The 24674-nt window shown below is 39.6% G+C and overlaps 1 protein-coding gene across 1 annotated transcript in view; it reads right to left on the reverse strand.

The window, feature by feature from the left end:
• ppp1r9a (protein phosphatase 1, regulatory subunit 9A) overlaps positions 1–24674 on the reverse strand; it is a 61775-nt gene that overhangs the window by 12477 nt on the left and 24624 nt on the right. The window contains exons 3-9 of the mRNA XM_063014000.1: positions 22104–22224; positions 19752–19856; positions 15941–16076; positions 8929–9081; positions 4643–4696; positions 3669–3898; positions 664–760 (exon numbers count right to left, since the gene is read on the reverse strand). Coding sequence (XP_062870070.1) covers positions 664–760; positions 3669–3898; positions 4643–4696; positions 8929–9081; positions 15941–16076; positions 19752–19856; positions 22104–22224 — 896 coding nt within the window. The remainder of the gene's footprint in view (positions 1–663; positions 761–3668; positions 3899–4642; positions 4697–8928; positions 9082–15940; positions 16077–19751; positions 19857–22103; positions 22225–24674) is intronic.

Here is a 24674-nt window from a genome sequence, read left to right on the forward strand (position 1 = left end):
AGCTACACTCACTGCCATCAGGTGCGTATAATTAAATTACAATGGCCCTGTCATTAACTACCACCTTGATATATTTTAGTGAGTTGCTAGAGCTGTTCTGGTTAACAGCAAATGCTGTTATTGTGACATCTATAAGCATTAGCAGCTCAGCCAGAAATTAGTAAGTCACAAGTTTCAAACTATGAAGCAACGTTTGCACCAGTACTGTTAACTGGGAGCTACATGAATTAGATTTCCATTAAGCAGATGCACACAAGCTTAAAATCACTATACACAATAGTAAGCGATGTAGTAGTTTTTCAGTATATCAGAACCAGTTACACTGGTGCTTCATGTCACTGACAGTGTGTGTCTTGGTGAAGCAGTAAAACATGTTTTTAATGCTATCTTTCAAAATGTATTTTGGACTAATCACTAACATTATGAATTATTTCTGTTAATGTCCATCCCTTGATACACTGTAGGCAAAAATGTAATTTTTTTTATAAAGTGCTTCCAGTCTTACTGTTCTGCAGTATTTTACAACCTCCAGTAAACGTTAAGTATAAACTAAAGACTTTATAATTTTATTATATGCTAACATGAGGGTAAAATCCTGATGAGAAACCTAAATAAAGTATTACACACATTTATAATGCTTATTGTGTGTGTATAGATAATTACCCTCACTTGCAGACCATTGATCTCAGTTAAATGAGCCTTCTCCACTTCCTCGAGCTTCTTTTTCTCTGCCTCCTCCCTCTGGGCAAACTCCATCTCCCTGCCAAGCATCCACACCATTTTAGAAGAAGGTCAGGATTCCAAGAGAGTGTGGGTACAAATGTGTGTGTCTGAGCTGACTACGTGTTCTCAGAGTGACAGGCTTACACAGAAAACACTCTTTCCCTTTATAACAGGGCTAAAAGCCCTGTAAAGAAGCTTCTACTGACTATATACTTCAATGATCATTTAATTGATGCATTGTGTATTTGCCAATACATTCTTTATATACAGTATATGTAGAATTTAACATTAAAACAAGTAACCGAGTATAGCTTTGACAATAAGGCTTCATCTACATGGCTGACCAGTAGCAAGCAAAAAAATGAAACTAATTAAATTAGTTCCTACAATACTAGCTCTATAGACACACTTTTGCAATAAAGACACCAACCTTAAAATAGCCCATCAAAGATCTTGGGTGCAGACTTATTTATCTTATCTTATTTAACCCTTCAGCTTTAACCATTTAACTGAGTTCATATTTGCAATGGTGGCTTAAGTAGAATTGCAATAAAATTCAGCCAAGCTGTAGACAAGTTGAAGCAGCTAATTAAAAAACAATTAAAAAAGTTTAACTCTCTCCCTCACTCGTGCACACTTTAATTGCACCATGTGTTTAAACACAGTTAGAATGAACATACATGAATAACATTAGGTAAATAAAAGACAGCAAAAGTTGGCCAAATGTTTCATGCTTTTTGTATTTGTATTACATTTTATTAGGATCTAGCTGTATCTTTCATTTTTAGTTAAATTCATATGCAGTTACCAGGTTAAAATACAATTGCTTCATAAACTTATCAATCATCTCATAACACTTCACCAAAATGTGTTTGTACCTCATATAGTTGGTAGGGCATGGTTTAACATGTAAAAAGAGTGACTTTGGGTGACCAATAATTGGTTTAATTTACATATGGCATACATGTGAGCTATTACCTGTGCCTCTTGTCTCTTTATCTGTGTGTTTTCTCTATTGATGTGGGTTACAAAGAGTACTAAGATTGATTGTAGCCACCAAGCTAAAAGCATTATTGTACTGCTGTTGTGAAAAACATTTCGACCCGTGTTCTTCATGTTCTCCCTGCAGTCTGTCTGCACCTGTAACAGCCCCTTTTCAGTCCATTTTTACATAATATATTTGTTCCAGCAAAAATCATGATTTGACGCTTTGGTTTTGTATAGTTCTCGGGTTTTATTATTTTGTTTATTCATTCAATTATTATTTTTCTTTCTTGATTTTGTCCCTTTTAGTCACAGTATTTATCAGCCTTGGTTAGGTCTCCTGCATTTAGGTTTACCCCTTAACAACGCTTATATCTGGCATTTCTGACACAAGGCACTCACCACCATGTGGCAGCTTTACTACCAGCATACATGAAACACGGCTTCATTATGACACTATGTGTTTGGCGGGAAAGGGGGAGAAGGGTTTGGTTGTGAAAAATGGTTGGAAAAAAAGATACATTTGCATTTGATTACATATTTTATCTGGATAATTATTTTCCACATACAAACGCAGATGTTAAAGTACCAAAGTCACATTTTAGTCCAGTATTTCAAACCACTTCAAGGTAACTTATGATAACATTTAAATTGATCTATCTTTCCAAAATGCATCCAACAAACAGAACCAGCTGATGTGTATTCCATCATATCCCACATGGTCAATGACAACCAGTGATGGCACATTTAAACAGGTTACAGCATATGAATGGTTTAGGCAACTGGATTTGTATTTGTTTAAATGCATTATTAGTGCATTTACATCTAATGTAACTATAAGCTGGTATTAATCCAGGTAACATTCTGACACTCAGCACACTTCAAATGACAAAGTGTAAACCAGACACATTTGACAAGCAAAACCTCTTCTACCTTATCACTCTGTAACCCATCTGAATAGTGAATTATTGCACATTTAAACAGATGTAAAAACATGTAAAAAAAAAAAATTCACATTTTAATAACAAACATCTTTTGAACAAAACAATAAAAATTATATACAACTTATACATCTGGTGGTCAAGTGTTATGAGTTGATTTCAATAATATGTACAATAAGAAACAAATTTCAATTTTGTTAGTAAGAGGCTTAAAGTATCTTACAAGTTTGTAAGTATGTGGGTAAAATCTATAAAATACCTATCTATATACAGTCTTTATACTTAAGATGAATGAAATGAGAGTTCAAGTCTAATAACAAAATTATTACATTCTAAAAATAGATGCAATGTTGAAAGCGTTTCATGTTCTTCCAGTGCCTGCAAGGGTTTCCTTCAAATACTAGAAGGTAGACAGGCTGCCCATAGATGAAAGTAAGTGTAAAAAAGTGTGAAAATGGGTGCGTGTGTGATACCCTGTGATGGATTGACAAGGACACGACTGACACTCTTGCTAGGACCAAACTGTCTGCAGTTCTGGGTGACATGACACCCACTGTAACTCATTGTAACTGTAACCATTAAACACTTCAGTCCTTTTGTTTTTTTATATACGTTTATATAAACAGCCGTAAGATGATGATTTATTCATTTACAGTTGAAATACATGAAGGACATGTATGTTATGGCAGTGTGGATTTAACGTATCACTACAGCTGTTCCTTGTCTGTGACTTAATGATTGGAACACTACAAATGTTTGTGAACATGAAGCTTGTAATTCATGGAAGACCTGTTTTGGTGGTTTAGGTGAGGTGATTAGGACACTCATTTATCTAACCAATCACAGTTATTTCTGTACACAAACATGCTCTGATTGGCTGCTGGTTGCCATAGACAGTTTTTGTATCTAAAATGTGTATTGTATTTCATAACAACAATGCTGGAATCCTAAAAATATGTACTTCTCCAAAACTGCCAAACCTGAAATGTATATGTGACATGTGTGCTGATGCTCTCTCACTTCTGCTGGAAGTCCTTGATGAGTTTCTTGGCCTTGTTGTATTTCTTCTCCAGGACCTGGTACTGAGTCTGAGCCTCCTTCAAGTGCTCATTCACTGTGTGGCAGAGTGTCTGAGCCTCGATCCAGTAGCTCTCCAGCTTCAACATCCTCTCTTTATTATCCTCAATGCTCTGCTTTAGCTGGCTCTTTTCTCTCTCCCAGCGTGCCTTCTCTTTCTCCACTGCTGCCAGCTAGATAACAAGAGAGAAAACAAAAGGTGGATCCAGTAAATATTCAGTTACTGAATCAAGATAATTATATAAAATTTAAAAAGTTTTAAAAATTAACTGACAATCAGCCATGTTGCTTTCGGGTAAATTCAGCTACATCAGCTTTACCCTTTACTAATGTGACTTCAGTTTCAAGTAAACCTAATTTTTGCAATAGAATACAGCCAGGGTAAACAAACAACTGTTCTTCAGTTAAATATATAAAGAAATAAACAAATAAAGGTGAACACTTATCATAGTTAAAAAGATAGAAGAGATAGATTTAAAATGCTGATTTACTGAAAATACCATCAAAAAGATGAGATACAGCCCTACTTCTATTATACTGCAACTACATATTTTTCATAGATATTACAGTAACTTTTAAGTTTCAAGGGCAAGTGTCATAAACATTAGCCAATCCTTAAGAAGGTAAATGTTCATTCTTATCAACCCCATTTCCAGGAATGCTAATGCTATAGTTGTTTTCCAGCAACAAAATGGTGCAGCTGGTAGATGGGTTTTGCTGGGACCTGGGCTTCCACATACCAAATACTGGCGGCTCCAAATTGGCCCTGGGTGTAAGTGAGCAAGTAAATGTGTGAATTGTAAATTGCCCTGCAATTAATTGGAGTTTTCAGGAGACCCCACACCCACTGTGGCTCTGGCCAGTATAAAGTTAGCAAATTACCATAGTTGTCTATTATACAAACCATGAGCTCCTACCTTGTTTTTGAGTTTCTGGATCTCAGCCTCAGTGACACTGTGCTTGATCTGTAGCTGTGGACCAAACAAAACAAGAGAAAAAGAAGTGAGAACTAAAGGTAAGAGTAATTGAATATTAGGGACAGAGTGAGATGTCCTCCGCTGTAGCCTTGAACTCTCCTTCATTCTCTGGCACTCTGGATTTAGAAGTCAGAGAGTGAGTGAGCAGAAGAAATGCACCAAGGGAAATAATGGACCGTGAGGGTGGGAGTTGCAGGGATGTTATGATTTTTCCTTCTTGCAAGGCAGCACATCTACATTGAGCTGTAAGTATAGCATGAAAGACTGTAAGAATACACTATATGGACAAACATATTGGGACACCCCTTCTAATATTTGGATTTATGTGATTCAGCCACAACAACTGGTAATAAATCGTTTATATAAAAGGAAATTACATGCTTCCAGCTTTGAAGCAACAGTTTAAGGAAGAGCATTTCCCGTTGTGGCATGACTGTGTCCATGTGCACAAAGTAATGTCCAATTTTATTACCTCAACTCCTTGCAACTTTACACTGCCCTTTCTCTTGTTCATACACATGCCCTCCTTTTACTCATGTTTTCATTCCTCTTCTCTCTAGTCCATACCTCCATCTCTCCAGGCTTTCCTTTATCTGCTCTCTACTCCTGCTACACAACACAATGTCATCTACGAACATCATAGTCTATAGAGACTCCTGTCTAATCTCGTCTGTCAAAGAAAAAGGACTCGAAGGAGCCTTGATGCAGTCCCACTTTAAAACCCGTCCATCATTCCTACTGCACATCTTACCGCTGTAACATTGTCCTCATACATATCTTGCACCAACATCACATAAATCTCTGCCAATCCCTATTTCTTCATACAATACCACAGCTTCTCTCTCAGCACCCTATCATAAATTTTCTATAGATCTACGAACACATAATGCAACTCCATCTGGCCTTCCCATCAACATACTCAAAGCAAACATCACATCTGTAGTGTTCCTGTAGTTGCTGCAGCTCTGCACATCTTCCTTATTCCTAAAAATCTGAACCATTATGCTTGTTCTCCACCACGTCTCTTTTTTCTTCCTTCCTCTGTCCAGATGTCACACCAAGTACCCCCCCCCCCCCCCCCCCAAGCTACAGTGGGGCCAAAGAGTATTTAGTCAGCCACTGATTGTGCAAGTTCTCCTACCTAGAAAGATGAGAGAGGTCTGTAATTTTCATCATAGGTACACTTCAACTATGAGAGACAAAATAAGAAAAAAAAATCCAGGAAATCACATTGTAGGATTTTTTAAGAATTTATTTGTAAATTATGGTGGAAAATAAGTATTTGGTCACCCACAAACAAGCAAGATTTCTGGCTCTCACAGACCTGTAACTTCTTCTTTAATACATTACCTGTATTAATGGCACCTGTTTGACCTCGTTATCTGTATAAAAGACACCTGTCCACAGCCTCAAACAGTCAGACTCCAAACTCAACCATGGCCAAGACCAAAGAGCTGTCGAAGGACACCAGGAAGAAAATTGTAGACCTGCACCAGGCTGGGAAGAGTGAATCTACAATAGGCAAGCAGGTTGGTGTGAATAAATCAACTGTGGGAGCAATTGTAAGAAAATGGAAGACATACAAGACCATTGATAATCTCCCTCGATCTGGGGCCCCACGCAAGATCTCATCCCGTGGGGTCAAAATGATCATGAGAACGGTGAGCGAAAATCCCAGAACTACACGGAGGGACCTGATGAATGACCTGCAGAGAGCTGGGACAAAAGTAACAAAGGCTACCATCAGTATACACACTACGCCGAGAGGGACTCAAATCCTGCAGTGCCAGGCGTGTCCCCCTGCTTAAGCCAGTACATGTCCAGGCCCGTCTGAAGTTTGCCAGAGAGCATATGGATGATCCAGAAGAGGATTGGGAGAATATCATGTGGTCAGATGAAACCAAAATGGAACTTTTTGGTAAAAACTCAACTCGTCGTGTTTGGAGGAAGAAGAATGCTGAGTTGCATCCCAAGAACACCATACCTACTGTGAAGCATGGGAGTGGAAACATCATGCTTTGGGGCTGTTTTTCTGCAAAGGGGACAGGACGACTGATCCGTGTTAAGGGAAGAATGAACGGGACCATGTATCGTGAGATTTTAAGCCAAAACCTCCTTCCATCAGTGAGAGCATTGAAGATGGAACGTGGCTGGGTCTTCCAGCATGACAATGATCCCAAACACACCGCTCGGGCAACGAAGGAGTGGCTCCGTAAAAAGCATTTCAAGGTCCTGGAGTGGCCTAGCCAGTCTCCAGACCTCAACCCCATAGAAAATTTGTGGGGGGAGTTGAAAGTCCGTGTTGCCCAGCGACTGCTCTAGAGGAGATCTGCATGGAGGAATGGGCCAAAATACCAGCTACAGTGTGTGCAAACCTGGTGAAGACTTACAGGAAACGTTTGACCTCTGTCATTGCCAACAAAGGTTATGTTACAAAGTATTGAGTTGAACTTTTGTTATTGACCAAATACTTATTTTCCACCATAATTTACAAATAAATTCTTTAAAAATCATACAATGTGATTTCCTGGATTTGTTTGACTCATTTTGTCTCTCATAGTTGAAGTGTACCTATGATGAAAATTACAGACCTCTCTCATCTTTCTAAGTAGGAGAACCTGCACAATCAGTGGCTGACTAAATACTTTTATGGTCATTACCCAGTTGTCTAGCTCCCCTTCACCACCAACCAGCGCCTGTCTCACCTCTTTTCTGAATTTCACACCACAGTCCTTTTTTTAACCTCCACTATCTGATCCTTGATTCTGCCCTCACTCTCTTCCTTTATATACCTCCAAAGACATCCTACAGACCACCTTCTGATGCTGTCTTTGTTATGATGTGGGAGGAAGGACCCAAGGATGCGGAGGTTTAACTAAAAAAGGGTTTTATTTACAAAATCATAAACATAATATACATAAAATAAAAGGAATAACAATAACAAAAAACACTTCGGGGAATCCCGAAGGCAGCCGGACGTCGGGGGCTGAAAAGGAACAAAAAAAAGCATACAAAAGAAAAGGGGAAGCGCGAGGCGCGAACCCAGGACTCCTGCCTCCCGACCGGGAGCTTTAACAGCCTGCCACAGCGGCGCTAGTGGCAGACTCGCTCCCGGCGCTATTGAAGCAAAGAGTGGGTTCGCGAGATGGACCACCTCGCGCTGTTGGCCGAAGAAGGGGGGGTAACACCGACAATAGCTGCGTGGCATGGCGCTTTCCAGCAACTAATGCTGGCTAGAGCCATGCCAGCTACCGGGTGTGATCGATTTGCGGGTTTCAAAAGTTAATGGCAAAGGCGCTGTCACCAGCCAGGGTGGCTGGGAAGTGGCCATTTGCTCCTGCGCTCCAGAGGGCGGAACGTGACGCTGTCACCAGCGGTAGCTGGGAGGGGGTCACGTTCCTCTGGGCGCAGTCATGGGGTCTCTAGGTGGCGGCGGCACGGCGGCTCGACGGCTCGGCGGCAGCGGCCCGACGGCGACCTGAGAGCGGCAACCAGGCGGCGGCGGCGGCACGACAGCTGCGGCACTATGGCGGCAGCTTGGCGGCGGCGGCGGCGTGGTGGCGCCCACTAGCGGTGGCCCGGCGGCAGCGGCACGGCGGCGGCGGCACAGTGCGGCGGCACAACCTAAAGATAAAAAACAATAAACATAAAAGGACACCGCAGTGTCAAACAAACTCAAAGAAAGAAAAAAGAATCAGCCAACAAGAGCAGAAGGTGCGACGGCTACAGCTCTGCACCTATCCCTTAAATAAGGGAAGGCACAGGTGTAGCCCATTCGCCCTAACGAGCTGGCCAGGTACTTAAAGGCACAGCTCGTTTCTGCTCTGTAAGGCCTGTGGCGTCAGGGAGAGATGGTACATTCCCCTGATGCCACAGAGCCTAACAGTCTTACTACACTCTCTCCTGCCATCACCCAATAGTCCCCAATCTCTTTCAGGTTGTGTCCCCTGTGTAGACTATAGTTCATCTATGTGTTCCCTTTTTTTCTTAAAACTTCAAATGTACAAAATATTAAATATTGTTTTTAATAATATCATGTTTTTATTCTGTCACAGAAAATAACAATTGTAGAAATAATTAAAAACCCAACTCTGCAATATCCCTGCCATCTGTATGTAAACATTTGACCATATTATTAAAACACCAGACCGCGCATCAACACCGTCAGCATGCTTTTACACATCCAATCCAAATGAATCCCAGTACATGTGGCACTTGTTGCCTACCTCTTTGAATTTCTGGTAGAGTTTGGTGGCATCCAGCTCAGATGGTGAGATCAGGTCCTCATTTTCAGGCAAATCGAAAACCTCAATTGTCACATCTTTCTTTGTACCAGCTGGTCCAACATCATCTTCCTCATCTGTAGCATATTCTCCTGTCTGAAACCAAATATATATGGAACAATAGTGTGTTAATTCTTGTGCTAATTAAGCAACTTAGCACATAAAGCATTGTGGGTGCTAAATTGGCTATTTAACTAATTCAATCCTTTAAGAAGCCTGTTTACACTGGTAACAGACAAAACTGCCCCCAGAAATAGCTGTATTAGCTGTTAGAGACTGGAAAAGAGCCTACATGCAGGTGGTGGACAAAAGATCAGAAATGCCAAATGAAAACCTGACGTTTTAGTAGGTCAACTGTCAATAAAAGCATCTTTGACCCTGCTCCTCCCCAGACATATAGCCAATCATCTGTCTGTGTAGGCACCCAGCCAGTCGATAGCACAGCTCAAAATGTGGTGGGTTATTGTTGACAACCTCTATTACACTTATGTTTTAGCCTTTCTTTAATCTTTTAAAATGATTAGCCAAGCAAATCACTAAGAATGAGTTTTACTGGGAATAGAAGTAACAGCCATGCATCATTTCTTTAATAACAGGACAAACCTGAATGGCCTAAAAATGTCTGTATGAGAACTAAATCTAAGCATGAAGAAGCAGCTCTGCAGTATCTGGTAGTGTGAACAAGATATGGATAGATAGATGGTTGGCCTGGTTTCACTTGGTTGAATATCAGATTTAACTGCAGGGAGAAGCTGCCTGTGAGGCTTTTCCTGTTAACAGATAATCTCGCATGGAAAAAGCTGGTCCAGTACCCTGATTCACCCGATACTATAACCAAAAAAATTTTATTTAGAAAATCTAAAGCTAATCTAATAAATACAAACAAATGTAAAACATTTAAATGCCTTTTTTATTTGCAGAGCAACCCAAGCATTTTGCCTTACTAAAGAAATTCCATTATAACAATACCAGTTTGAGACGGAATTTAAAAAGATAACAGGTAACATCAAAAAGTGTTACATAGGAGTAAGTTACACAGCAATTAGTACTATTTTCTTAGGTGGAAACGCCTCATCCATTTTAATATAAAGACATTTCGAACTGTAATGAACTATAATGAACATTGTAATGAAATAACTGTAATACATTTATTACATTTCTAAAAATAAACTGCAAATAAAGCATTTTTCTATTTTAAATTCACCTAAACCCTTAATCAGTCATTAAACTCTGATTTATTCAATGTAAAATATATGATGTAAAATGAGGTCAGCGCTCGGGTGGCACAGGGGTAAAACACGCTAGACGCTGGTTCAAACTCGCAGATTTAATCCCATTTCAAACTTTGTCTATACAGACAATAACTGGCTCATCTGAGGGTGGGAAAGTTGGAGAGGTTTCATGATGTCTGCTACAATTACGACCTTCACTGGCTGTTCGATAGTGCCTGCATAAAGATGGGGGATAATGGAGAAGTGTGCAAAAGTCTGTGAAAATATGTCCTAAAAAAAGCTATATTCTTGAAAATAATCATATTTACAAGTTAAACAACTGGAGCTGCAATATGCCTGCCTGCTAAATGTCACGTGTTTTGCCCCCCACAGTAAAGAAAATAGAGAGGCTAATATTTCTTCAGCACAGGAAAAGTACACATAAAAAAAATTAAAGAGGGTGGTAGCAGAATTATAATAAATCAAACTATTAAACGAAGTACTTTAAAGGCTTTACTTAAAACAAACTAAATATTTGTTTCTTTAGGTTTGTATTTAATAGGGACAGACCAGGAGGTGGTAATGTAAGCACAAATTTAGTCCAAGGTAATAACAGTCCATCCCTGTACTGTCTCTCTCCCTTTACACCAGGTGCATTCATCTCTGCAAAGAAAAATAGTAACTGGGCAGAACAGGCAAAAACAAGCTCACACCCAGACAAATTAGTGTCATGGTTGGCTTGACCTGCACACACATTCACACACGCACACATGAAAATGGACAATGTACAATGCAATAAACATGATTCCAGATAGAAAGAGAGGAACAAGAGCCTCTTCTAAAGTCGCATTCATTTTGTCAATGAGTCATACACGATTATCTTATTGCACTCGTCATAAAAAAGTCAAATCGCGATTTGCACACTCGTAGAAAACTATGTTCCCTCAGCCCTTGAGGTGGTCAGGTCAGTTGCCTGGTCAAGTCTGTCACTCATTCACTGTACATGCTGTTTACCCATAGCTACTAATTCTCAGTGCAGCTGTGAGCTGATGCACATAAACAAACACATGCATCCACATCTCACACACAAAAACACTTCACTGCATGTGCTTGTTCAGCAGCACACTGTTAACCCTTTATTCGTTTCATATTACAAAAAAGACATTAGTGCCCACCTGAAAAGCAGTCACTACAATGGACAAATGTTATATGCACATCATTTCTTTTTAAAAATAACATGCAGAATGTGTACCAAGATGAAAAGTAGTTTAACACAAAGCAGCTTAAAATGCAATTATATTGCATCTGTACTACATTTCACTTTGTTGTGCTTGGAATGTGCCAAAACAAAACATAGTACAATCAGCAAAGCAGTATTCATGCCACAATGAAAAGTAATCACTGTGCAATCGCAATCCTCTCCCGAATTTGTGGCGTGGCTAAGAAACGAAACAGAAGAATCAATCTTCAACGTTCAGTACAGGTGGCTTAGATAAGCATTTGTACTTTTACTAAAGCAAGAAATAGATGTACTTCTGTCAACTCTGACCCTACTCTGAAACACACACATACACACCTACACACACAAGCACCTTTATAGGTCAGTGGTGTGAGACGGGTATGGTCACCTTAATTACGATTCTTGCTGAACATCACGGTGCTGTATTAGCAAACAAAACCCAGCACAAGTAAAACCACCCTTACAAAACCACACTAAACACTTACAGCATACAGTCCACTCATTCACATACTAATAAGCTTATTATACACTGATCAGCCATAACATTAAACCCACCTCCTTGTTTCTACACTCACTGTCCATTTTATAAGCTCCACTTACCATATAGGAGCACTTTGTAGTTCTACAATGACTGAAGATGGACTGTAGTCCATCTATTTCTCTACATATCTTTTTAGCCCCCTTTCACCTTTTCTTCAATGGTCAGGACCCCCACAGGACCAGCACAGAGCAGGTATTATTTAGGTGGTGGATGATTCTCAGCACTGCAGTGACACTGACATGGTGGTGGTATGTTAGTGTGTGTTGTGCTGATATGAGTGGATCAGACACAGCAGCACTGCTGGAATTTTTAAATACCGTGTCCACTCACTGTCCACTCTATTAGACACACCTACGATCGCTCATCTACTGCTGCTGTTTGAGTTGGTCATCTTCTAGACCTTCATCAATGGTTACAGGACGCTGCCCACAGGGCGCTGTTGGCTGGATATGTTTTAGGTTGGTGGACTATTCTCAGTCCAGCAGTGCCAGTGAGGTGTTTAAAAACTCCAGCAGTGCTGCTGTGTCTTATCCACTGATATCAGCACAACACACACTAACACACCACCACCATGTCAGTGTCACTGCAGTGCTGAGAATGATCCAGCACCCAAATAATACCTGCTCTGTGGTGGTCCTGGGAGAGTCCTGACCATTGAAGAACAGCATGAAAGGGGGTTAACAAAGCATGCAAAGAAACAGATGGACTACATGGACTACTCCAATTGTAGAACTACAAAGTGCTTCTATATGGTAAGTGGAGCTGATAAAATGGACAATGTGTGTAGAAACAAGGAGGTGGTTTTAATGTTATGGCTGATCAGTGTATATAGATTAATTAGTGACATCATGATATAAATGCATGGCTTTAATGACATACATGAGTATAAATGAGTAGCTGGTCTCAACATATAAGATGTATTCCATTCAGGTTTAGGAAACTTCAGCTGCTTAAATCACTTCAAGTAAAAGACAGTGCAACTAAAAACTAAAGAACTGCAACCATGTATCATATTGTGTTTGTAATATAGGAATAAATGTAATTTTATGTACATACAACATGTTTGTGTCATGTTTACATTGTGTTTTATTGATCATTATAAAATATGTATTGTAGTGTAAATGTTTAGGTATTTGTAACTACAAAGTGTATCTGTGATGTGGTGTAAAGACTACTCTTATATACACTAGTCTGACTACATTTATACAGTACATACACACACACTCACACACACACTCACACACACACTCACACACACACACACACACACTCACACACACACACACACACACACACACACACACACAGACATGGTATCTGAAAAATCCCCACAGACTTGTCCTGTTACAAGATAAAGACAGAAAATGATTGTAGGAGGAAACACTTCCCTTTTTTATTTATTTATAACAGGACAGTGTGATGGCTGTTATCTCTTACATAACATAAATTACAATACAGAAACAGCAACCATGCAAAAACAAACTCTCAGTTCTGATGCAACATCCATTAAACTGTGCATGTGCTTGTATTTTTAACACCACTTATTGCGGGTTTGAAATTTTACTTCCCTAGTATCACTTGCATTGCACTTACCAGCAACAATGCTAAACAGTTCTTGACCATTTCAATAGTAAAACCGCTGCATGCAGCCTATAAATGAAATTGTTCTGCTTCCTGCTGATGATTCAGCCTTCCAGTCAATCATCACAGTTCTAATATACAGGGGTTGGACAAAATAACTGAAACACCTGGTTTTAGACCACAATAATTTATTAGTATGGTGTAGGGCCTCCTTTTGCGGCCAATACAGCGTCAATTCGTCTTGGAAATGACATATACAAGTCCTGCACAGTGGTCAGAGGGATTTTAAGCCATTCTTCTTGCAGGATAGTGGCCAGGTCACTACGTGATGCTGGTGGAGGAAAACGTTTCCTGACTCGCTTCTCCAAAACACCCCAAAGTGGCTCAATAATATTTAGATCTGGTGACTGTGCAGGCCATGGGAGATGTTCAACTTCACTTTCATGTTCATCAAACCAATCTTTCACCAGTCTTGCTGTGTGTATTGGTGCATTGTCATCCTGATACACGGCACCGCCATTGGATGCACATGGTCCTCCAGAATGGTTCGGTAGTCCTTGGCAGTGACGCGCCCATCTAGCACAAGTATTGGGCCAAGGGAATGCCATGATATGGCAGCCCAAACCATCACTGATCCACCCCCATGCTTCACTCTGGGCATGCAACAGTCTGGGTGGTACGCTTCTTTGGGGCTTCTCCACACCGTAACTCTCCCGGATGTGGGGAAAACAGTAAAGGTGGACTCATCAGAGAACAATACATGTTTCACATTGTCCACAGCCCAAGATTTGCGCTCCTTGCACCATTGAAACCGACGTTTGGCATTGGCACGAGTGACCAAAGGTTTGGCTATAGCAGCCCGGCCGTGTATATTGACCCTGTGGAGCTCCCGACGGACAGTTCTGGTGGAAACAGGAGAGTCGAGGTGCACATTTAATTCTGCCGTGATTTGGGCAGCCGTGGTTTTATGTTTTTTGGATACAATCCGGGTTAGCACCTGAACATCCCTTTCAGACAGCTTCCTCTTGCGTCCACAGTTGGATGTGGTTTGTCCTTCTTGGTGGTATGCTGACATTACCCTGGATACCGTGGCTCTTGATACATCACAAAGACTTGCTGTCTTGGTCACAGATGCGCCAGCAAGACGTGCACCAACAATTTGTCCTCTTTTGAACTCTGGTATGTCACCCATAATGTTGTGTGCATTGCAATATTTTGAGCAAAACTGTGCTCTTACCCTGCTAATTGAACCTTCACACTCTGCTCTTACTGGTGCAATGTGCAATTAATGAAGATTGGCCACCAGACTGGTCCAATTTAGCCATGAAACCTCCCACACTAAAATGACAGGTGTTTCAGTTATTTTGTCCAACCCCTGTAGATCCTCAGTGCCATGGCAACCATGGAACTGATTCAGTTCAATTCATGAAAAAAACAGGTTAATGTTTTGATTTCATATAAAAAAACAGAATATTAGATCCAGTAAAAAATCAATTTGAGAGTACATAACATATGTACAAAATGTGTCTGATAAAAAGCAAGTCTTGTTAAAAAAGCATTTGTTAAAAAAGCATTGTTAGAAAAATATATATTGATAAATATTTTAATGTTAATACTTCTAAGTATGTATTTAGCTTGCAAAAATTTAGAAGATCATAAAAGGTTATTAGTCTTAGGGAAGACATTTAATATCTGGCAAGACATGCTAACCCTATATTGTATCCACTGGAGGTAGGATCCCTTGGTCTGCTGAGATCATTTCCCCTTTGAGTTGTTGTTAACTGAACAGAACTCCTTTGTTTTACATTTCTTCTAATTGCTTCTAATAGCCCTGTTCCACGTGTGTGTGAGGAAGACGTCATGCATAAAATGACCTGAGCGACCCTGAACATGCCAGGAGGTCTGGCCATCATGGCCTGGTTTATAGTTTGGGAGTTGGCTTTGCTTTACAATATCCTGCGGGAGAGCTGTTGGAATTTTCCAGATAAGTTTCAGACTTAGCATACAATGCGAGGCAGTACTCAGTATTTGTCAGTGTTGATTTGCTTACAGTGTGCACAGCCTGTAGGTTCCTTTCATTTACTCAGCACAATAATGCCCCAACCAACAAGTTTTATGTACACACAGCAATATCAAATTGTTTCAAATGTGATAGCAAATGCGTTTATTAGGAACAGATTCTTCTGATGCACTAAAACTGGATTTACATGTGGAAACATGCTTTGTCAAGTTGTAACAGGTTTGGGCTTGTAGTGACTTTAAACTAAATGGTTGTACTGTGTTGTAAAGTGTAGGGATATTATAGCTGCAGGTAGGTGATGATTTGTTCACACAGGTTATAGGAGACAGATGTACAGCAGTGAGAATAACACTGAGACCTACCTCGTCATCATCAGCATCATACTGTGCATACTGCTGCTCCATCATCTCTCTCTGACGTCTCTCCTGCTCCAGAGTCTGACTGATTAGCTGGGCCACCTCGCTTTCCTGACCTGGACGCTCCCGACCAATTACAAATCTGCACCAAAATAAGATCAACCAATCACCAGGGTGGAATCTTAACAGTTGGAACTGATGTGGTTTGTGGAATGTTATGAACAGTGTTATTGCTGTTGTAGGGATTGTTTTCTAAGCTGTGTTTGTGTGTATAGAGGAGGTGTTATAAAGCTTAACAGGCCACTGATGTAATGAAAAACAACAGGAAGGTAACTGGCATTGCTAGTCAGATATTTCAACATTAATAAATGTTCTACAAATACAGAACTTAAACAACTGGTTTGAATGACAAACACTAGAGCATTGCTCTGTCCTCTTCTGGAACAATGGTCTACAGATAGAAATGGTAAAGGAAACTGTCACTGCGCACTATATTAAGATATTTTAAAGAAACATAAAATGGTTTAAATCACCTGTAGTTTCACAAAAGTTGCAACAAGACAGTAATAATTGTCTAGAATCAAAGCCAACTTAGATGCTATAAAATTACTTGTAGAGGGCAATTCATGAACAAAATCCTCCTTATCCTGACTGTCCTAGATAGATTAGCAGCTACAGATTAGCAGCTATTTTAGGAATAAAGTTTGCACACTTCTCGTAAACTCTATTTATTAAGAGTTTTAAAAAACAAACTAAATCACTTTTCTACATAGTCACCCTCCAATGCATTTTTCCCAGCATCATACCAACTTTTTAATGCCATCAGCAAAAAATGTTTTTGGTTGAGTGTGTAGCCACTGATGCACTGCTGCTTTCACATCATCATCAGATGAAAATCTTCTTCCCCTTAAAGCTTCTTTGAGCGGTCCAAAAAGGTGGAAATCAGATTGTGCTAAATCCACACTATAGGCTCTCTCTCAGTCTCTCAGACACGACCAATTACTACTCCTCTCCCCCTCATTGTTTTCAACCAAAATATAAAAGTGGCGCCCAGGTATTCTGCTTGCACACCAGCACCGAGTTTCTGCACTCGCTGGTTCGAAACTCGGTGTTGCCACCGGTCGGCTGGGCGCCATCTAGAGGGCATAATTGGCAGTGCCTGCAGCAGATACTAATTGGCCACCGTATCTGCAGGGTGGGGGCCGGACAATTTGTGAGTGGGTGGGTCTTCATACGCTGTGTAAGGACCCTGATTTGCGGAAGAGACGCCTGTGCAGAATGTATGGGCGAGAAGAGGAGGGCTGTGCACGTGTCGAAAGAGGCATGTACAGCGACGTGCTCTCTTTGGATGCAATCTGGCATCTCTCAGCAGCGGAAGACAAAATAGTGTGTGCTAAATCGGGAGGAAAATGGGGAGAAAATGCAAAAAAATATTTATATATTTAAAAGTGTGGAAAATCCCTCGTATTTCATTATTTTCAAAACAGATGTTCACATTCTTTTTTAGCAGGACTGTGATGATTTACCAATTTGCTTGATTACTTGAAAAGTAAACGTTATTAAAACTGAAAATGAAATCCAGGTAATGGTAAAGCGTTCACATTTCAGTTTTGCTGTGATTTTTGTAGACACCAGACTTCAGAGTACAAAATACAAGCTTCTGAGAATATTCTAAAAATATTCTCATTTCCCTACAGGTCTGTTTCATCTCTTGAAGCACAGCAGAGTGTGTAAGAGGGATCCAGCAGGAGGGCCTTCTAATTGTTTTGTATCTGCACCCAGCCCTGATCTACATGTGACCCATCAGCTGAGAGAAGCAGTGCTGATCACTGCTTCTGTGCTGTAGTGCTACTGATGACCTGAAAACCAGCCTGTGCAACTTTCAGTTGTTACCCAATACAATTTAAATAATGTACTGGTGGGAGTGACGCTATTTAGTCCAGTACCTTAACCGTTAAGCCCTACATTTATGTTTCAGTGCTCAAATACACACAGTGTGCTTACTATGCTGACAGAGCTATTTATGGTCTGCAATTTGCTTAACCTTCCTGTCACGACTCAAGGCTGACTCAAAGCCAATGAATTATTCTTAATTCAGAGTTGGTGTTAATACAGCTGTCTAGTTCAGTTTGGTGACCAGTAAAGCATCTTGGGTTAAATACCTGGATTAATTCCTATGTTATATATAGCCCAACAGGAGAATCTGGGCCACAGGGTGCTTAATACAAGAAGGGAAACCACAAGAGAGCAGAAGTCAAATACTAAGGCATAAAAAAATGAGAAAATCTTGGAAAACACTTAGCCTGCACAAATATAAACTTTAAATAATGATAATCTGAAACAATCATAGTACAGTCGTACCTTGAAACTCAACAAAAATTGGTTTTGGCACTGACGTTGAGTTTAAAAGGCGTTGAGTTTCAAGGCATCCCATAAGGATAAACCTGTTAATGCGTTCCATGGTCCCGTGGACTTGCATATATTTTAGGCTTATGTAAAATAGTGGGGTTGTTTTTGACACTTATACACTGAAAATAACACAAATATAGAATAAAAGACACTGAAATAAAAGCTGATTCTCACAATTTCTCAGAACCCTGAGCTGTAACACAAGTTTAAACGTGAAACAGTGAGGAAAATCCAGCTTAACAGATACATGTGGAGCTTTCAGTGTGAATTTAATGGTTATTCCACACAAATGCAGTTTTGTCTCATATGCACACTTTGATGTATTACCACACCACTCAAGCCGAGCGCTGAACAAAGCAGCTGTTCATTGTTAATTTAAAAATTAAATAAATACTTTTTTAAAAAACAAAAACTGAACATGAGTTTAAGGGAAACGTTGAGTTTAAGGGTACAAATTTCTCAACGAAGGGCGTTGAGTTTCAAAGATTTTGAGTTTAGGAGATGTTGAGTTACAAGGTACCACTGTATTTGTTTATTTAATGTGTTATTTAAATATTGTACTCAACAGACTTTATAATAGCCCCTAATCTTTAACTGCTTGGACGGTTTCCAGTCATAGTTGTAAGCCAAGGATAAATTGTCTGCCAGATACCTTAATGTAAACATACTAAATACATACGGTATTTTGATATAATGTGTTTTTGTTTGTTTGTATAGAAGGGTGTTTTTTTATTTTCCCCATGTTTATATTAACACAATGTGCAATGTTCTTACCTCATTACAATCATTATTATCTATATTCTTATTAATTTATCTCTGAATAGGCCTATAGTCCATTTTAATAAATCTTTATTGAGCCCATACATCAAAATATTAATGTATTAATTGGGGCAAAATCATCTGTCAGTAAAGAATTAGCTGTAAATTTAAACGGTAACTGCAAACTGTTAAATTGCCACAGCTGCAGTTAGACTTTAATTGCCATATTGAAGAGAATATAGAAAGGGGAGCAGCACAGTCGGCTTCAGTTTAATAATAAATCTGTCTGACATGCTGTGCCGTCCTAGTGTTTATGAAGAGATTGTGTTTTCTCATTAAACCATGCTGTTATGCTAACACAAGAGCCACTCTGTTCCTCTATGTCTGAGGGCGTTTTCATGCATTCAGGAAAACGGCACTCTCTGTTCCATGCACACTAAAAAAGTGAAAATCAGCCCTGACATTTTACACAAAACATTAGACTTTCTACAATGTATGGGTTTGTTGCAAAAAAGGAACATCAGCATGATGACCTTTACCTGTAACTAGCAATAAGAGGACATCTGTGAGTACCTGAGTGGTTTTATGTGTATATGCATCTGTGTGTACCCTTACATCCTGTAAAGCTGGGGTCATTTGGGAATCTTACCTGACCACACCTTGTGTGTTTCGTAATACAGAGGCAGCAAAGCTCTGTGTCACCCCCACCAGACTGGTACCATCAACCTCCACAATCTGATCGTTCACCTTAATCCTAAACAGGAGCAGAAAGTACAAAACATTTGTCAGCTGCACAGTTGAAACTATTAAAAAACAGTGGTGTTTTTGTACACTCTCGCTTAATTGCTAATGACATGATTATAAATCCCTTGGTAGGGAGCTACAGTAAACTAAAACTAATTAAAGTAAACTAAAATTAAAGTAATTTACATTTTCAGCATACACTTTTATCCAAAGCGACTTACACAGTGAGCGGAACACAATGAGCAATTGAGGGTTAAGGGCCTTGCTCAAGGACCCAACAGTGGCAACTTGGTAGTGGCGGGGCTTGAACCAGCAACCTTCTGTTTACTAGTCCAGTGCCTTAACCACTGAGCTATCACTGGCCCATTATAATTTAATTATAATGAAAAAGCCTGTCTATCTAATAATAAAGGTACTTTTTCACTTTAGTCTCAAAAGCATTAAAAACGAGCAGCCTAGCCTGCAGTGCTCTATGAGTAAATGGCAAAATTCAATGACATTAACCATTTATAACCCTCAAAGAAATTTTTAAAGGCACTTCCCAGATGCATTTATTTGGTATCTAAACAACTTATTTAGTTAGTTTTTTATTTGTCCATCATATAATGTCTAACAATTAAGATCTACCCTAAATCAGTTATCTAAATAACTTATTTAGTTATTTATTTATCTGTCCATCATGTAATGTCTAACAATTGAGATCTACCCTAAACCAGATAACCCCACGGGTCTTTTTGTACTAAATGTATGCAAAATCTTTACAAATAAACAGCAGTAAACTGCCTTTGCAGTGACGTGCCAAAAATGACAACCGATTAGTGAAGCCATGTGTCTCAGAAATTACAATTAAATGGAGAGTTTAAAACACTGAGTTGTTACTGTTGGGCACTGAGAAGGCCCTTAACCCTCAGTTTCCTGCATTGTATTCAGTAACAGTTGTACGGTAATTGATAAATGAAATAATATGAAATCAATTGATACAATAACGATTGTGTGCTCAGTATTAAATCAGAAATTAGCTCCAATCTGCCTCCTAAAATAATGTACTAAAACACTTGCAGTGACAGTTTTTGCATTGCCTGTGGACTATTATTAATTTATTTTGTATTAAATTACAACAAAAATATGTTGAGTACTATATGCAAAACGTCACAGTTTTGCGTTCTTTTAAATACCAGGGCAGTGATAGCTCAGTGGTTAAGGTTCTGGACTAGTAATCAGAAGATTGCCGGTTCAAGCCCCACCACCACCAAGTTGTCACTGTTGGGTCCTTGAGCAAGGCCCTTAACTCTCAATTGCTCAAAATCATTTTTAGTCATAATTGTAAGTCGCTTTAGATAAAAGTGTCCGCTTAATGCTGAAAATGTAAATGTAAATACCAGTGAGCACAATGAAAATGTATGTGCTAGTAAACTGGTTTCACTGTTTACTCTGAGTTATATAGGTGCCTCTGGCTACTGTCTCTTCAACTGTGGTACTTTGTACATGCTTGCTGTTTGATAAACTAGTGACTCAACCTCATGTTTCCTTTTGAATACAAAGCTGCTGGCAAATCCACTCTGTCCAGTCGACAGGCAGGTGGCAGAGTGCTTGCAAGACAGAATCTTAATGTGTTTCATATGAGGCTGGCAACAACAACAGCCTTGCCTTAATTCTAAGCTAGGAATAATCAACTCCCAAATCCAGAATGGGCAAAACAGACTAATTGAAAAAATCTCAAGACTGCTTTGTCCAGTGCTGCAATATAAAATTAAATGTTTTAAATGTTTTGTAGGGAATGCTCTCCGCCTACATTCCCACAACTGCTGGCAATCCTCCCCAGTCCTGTACTAATCTCTTGCCAAGAGCATCCTTTATCTCATTTTACCTAGTATTGTAGGTGGTCATGCAACATCAGACACATAAGTAGTACAACCACCCTTTTTCTCAGGAATGAATCTGTGCTTTTTCATCACACTAATACTATGCACATGTTCTCATGAGGTGGTCTCTGATTCCAATACTAGTGATATTCTTATGTTGCAAGCTCATTAGCTCTGCCTTCATCCTGTCAATGGCAGTTAAAGTTACCCGGGTCAAGCAGGTAACATGCAGCAAAATGACCTTTCCACTTAATGTGCATACTCCGCATTCCAAAGGCTTTCCTCAGGTTTCAGATCCTGCTCTAATCTCAGCCACATACAGAGAAACGTCTGGGAAAGGAAGCAGTGGTGCAAAGCAGGGTTAAGTGTGACCCTCTCCTTTCTAACATTCTTACCTTTCATCTCTTTCTGCTGCTCCACCTTCGATAACAGTCTTGACAAAGATACCCAGCTTCTCTAAGCCAGCATCTGCTCCAACACCCATGCCAATTATGCTGATGCCCAAGCCATCGTCATCTAAACAAAGAATAAAACAAGGATGTAGAGCATTTTTATCTATGGGTGATAATTTCACTCAAGAAATGTAATATTCAGTTGATCTAAAAACTGATCTAATAAACTGTGTGCTGTTAAAAAAATGAATGAATGCATACCTTTATTGTCATTGTATATAAAATTGTATATATTTATAATATTGTATATATTATATAATATTGTATATATTGTATCTAAAATAACAGGCAATCCATCACAGGGCAGAGACACACACTTATACTTAGGGTAAATTGTAGTAACTTCAACTGGCTGGCTGGCTGTTGTGGGAGGAAACCCATGCAAACACAGGGAGAACATGCCAACTCCACATAGAAAGGATCCTAAACCCCCTGGCCGGGAAATCGAATCCATGCTCTTGTTGCTGTGAGGTGACAGCACTACTCACTGCCACCTTAGAATAAATAAGGATTAATCTACTTAATCTCTGAGGACCCTTACCTTAATAGGTTTTACATGGTGGTTACATTGTTTATTCCTTATTGCTGCTTATATTATTATTATAGTTTAGTGGCCTTAGAGCAAAACACAATTATTGATCTAATTGTACTGTCATTTATGTTTTTTTATGTGGCTACAGTCGCCACTGTACTAGAACTGTGAAATAAACTTCTAATCTAATTTAAAGTAATCCTGTTATTTAATTAAAAAAGAACTGGTAACAAAAGGGTGATCATATTGTGATCCGATTTTTCACAGACCCATCCACTTTTTGGAACCTAAAAATGTGTCAGGATTTCTAAATTGCCATGTCTGGGATTCGGCTTATGCTGTAAGCAGTCGCCATTCTGTGTACATTTTTGCATTAATTTAACCTTAAGGTCACGTCTGTCTTTAGGTCACACCTTCTCTCATGCCAACGTTGATTAGTCATGTGCACACCCTTCACACAAACATTAGTCAATCGGAACATCAATTATTTTAGCATAAAGACAGAGCAGCAGCTTGCTAGTCGACAGTAGCACATGGCACCTGAACAGCTTTAAAATGCTCAAACACAAATGAAAATTTATACACGAATTAAAGAAAAATTCCTTCGTTTTCATCCGGGTCTGGATTCTTGAGAGCATGACCTGCAAAACTGGCATGTACGTGTCAATGTCAAATAAAGGTCCCAGCAGCATAGAAGCCCACATAAGCCCGGCAAAACAAAATTTGTTAGGTAAATTAAGTATTTTGTGAGAATGGGCAAAACAGAAGATGCTGTTACTGCTACAGGGGGAGTTTTTGCATTCCACAACACAAAGCATTACAACAGCCACAGATCAATAGACTGCATGCCTTATTAAAAAAAAAGCCTTTTCCTAATTCTGAAACTAAGACAGAGGCGACTGTCAACAACATGTTAGCACCATAGTCTGTAGACACAGCTCTGAAAGCACTAGAAGACATACTGTAGCTTACTGTGGGGTTTCTACTAATAGGAGAAATCACAGCACCCTAAAAATATTCCCTCTGCTTATTCTGTGTTTTGACTGGAGGAATGGTGGCATGCAAAGGAAATGAACTGAAGTTAAAAACACTCTAAACCTAAAGAGGCTGTTACAGAAAAAGGCTTTGATCAGTGTGGGCTGCCCAGCACACAATTCAAACAACTTTGTTCACTAGATGTTTCTTATTTTATGTCATTCAAAGATAACTGTGCCTGGTTTATTATTTTTTTCCTGTGGGAGGGATCCAGAGCTCCCGAAGGGAAATCCTCACAGACACAGGGAGAACATGCAAACTCCACACAGAAAAGTCCCAACCACTCCACCTTGGAATCAAACCCAGGACCTTATCACTGTGAGGCAACAGTGCTGCCCACTGAGCCACCGTGCCACCCTAACATTAAATAAAAAAATATCAAATTTTCTGTTTTTAATAAGTTATATTGGTGTCCCCACGCAGGAAAACAGTAAGTGTTTGATTTTTTCCATTAAGGTATGTTTTGCATAAATGTTTACTGTTGCTAGACCTAACAGATGAAGCAAAGTATTAAAGTAGATATTATTAACAAAGTCACTGTTGTCTTGACCCCAGCTAAGAATATGAATGTGTTTAATTTAAACCATATTACCAACTAGGGATGTCCCGATCCGATCTCAAAGATCGGAATCGGGCCCGATCAAGGCATTTTTTAACTGATCGGTATCGTAAACGGAGAGTCCAACAGCAAAGTGTAATGTCTGCAATGTGAGCGTTTCACGAGGCGGTAGTAGCAGAGCTGCGTTCATTACTGTAGAATTTTACTATTTATATGGTGTGTGAGTCAAGGATCACTCCGGTTTACAAAACAATAACTTTTAATCCGAGTATGAAAGGAGCATAACATACAGCACGAGTTACAAGACTGAACGACATCTCAGTATCAAGCACTCTGATTGGCTTAGTTACAACACACCTACAAGTACGGTGGCTCATAAACAAACCAG

The sequence above is a fragment of the Trichomycterus rosablanca genome, chromosome 2 (genome assembly GCF_030014385.1).
Source record: "Trichomycterus rosablanca isolate fTriRos1 chromosome 2, fTriRos1.hap1, whole genome shotgun sequence".
Classification (NCBI taxonomy): Eukaryota; Metazoa; Chordata; class Actinopteri; order Siluriformes; family Trichomycteridae; genus Trichomycterus; species Trichomycterus rosablanca.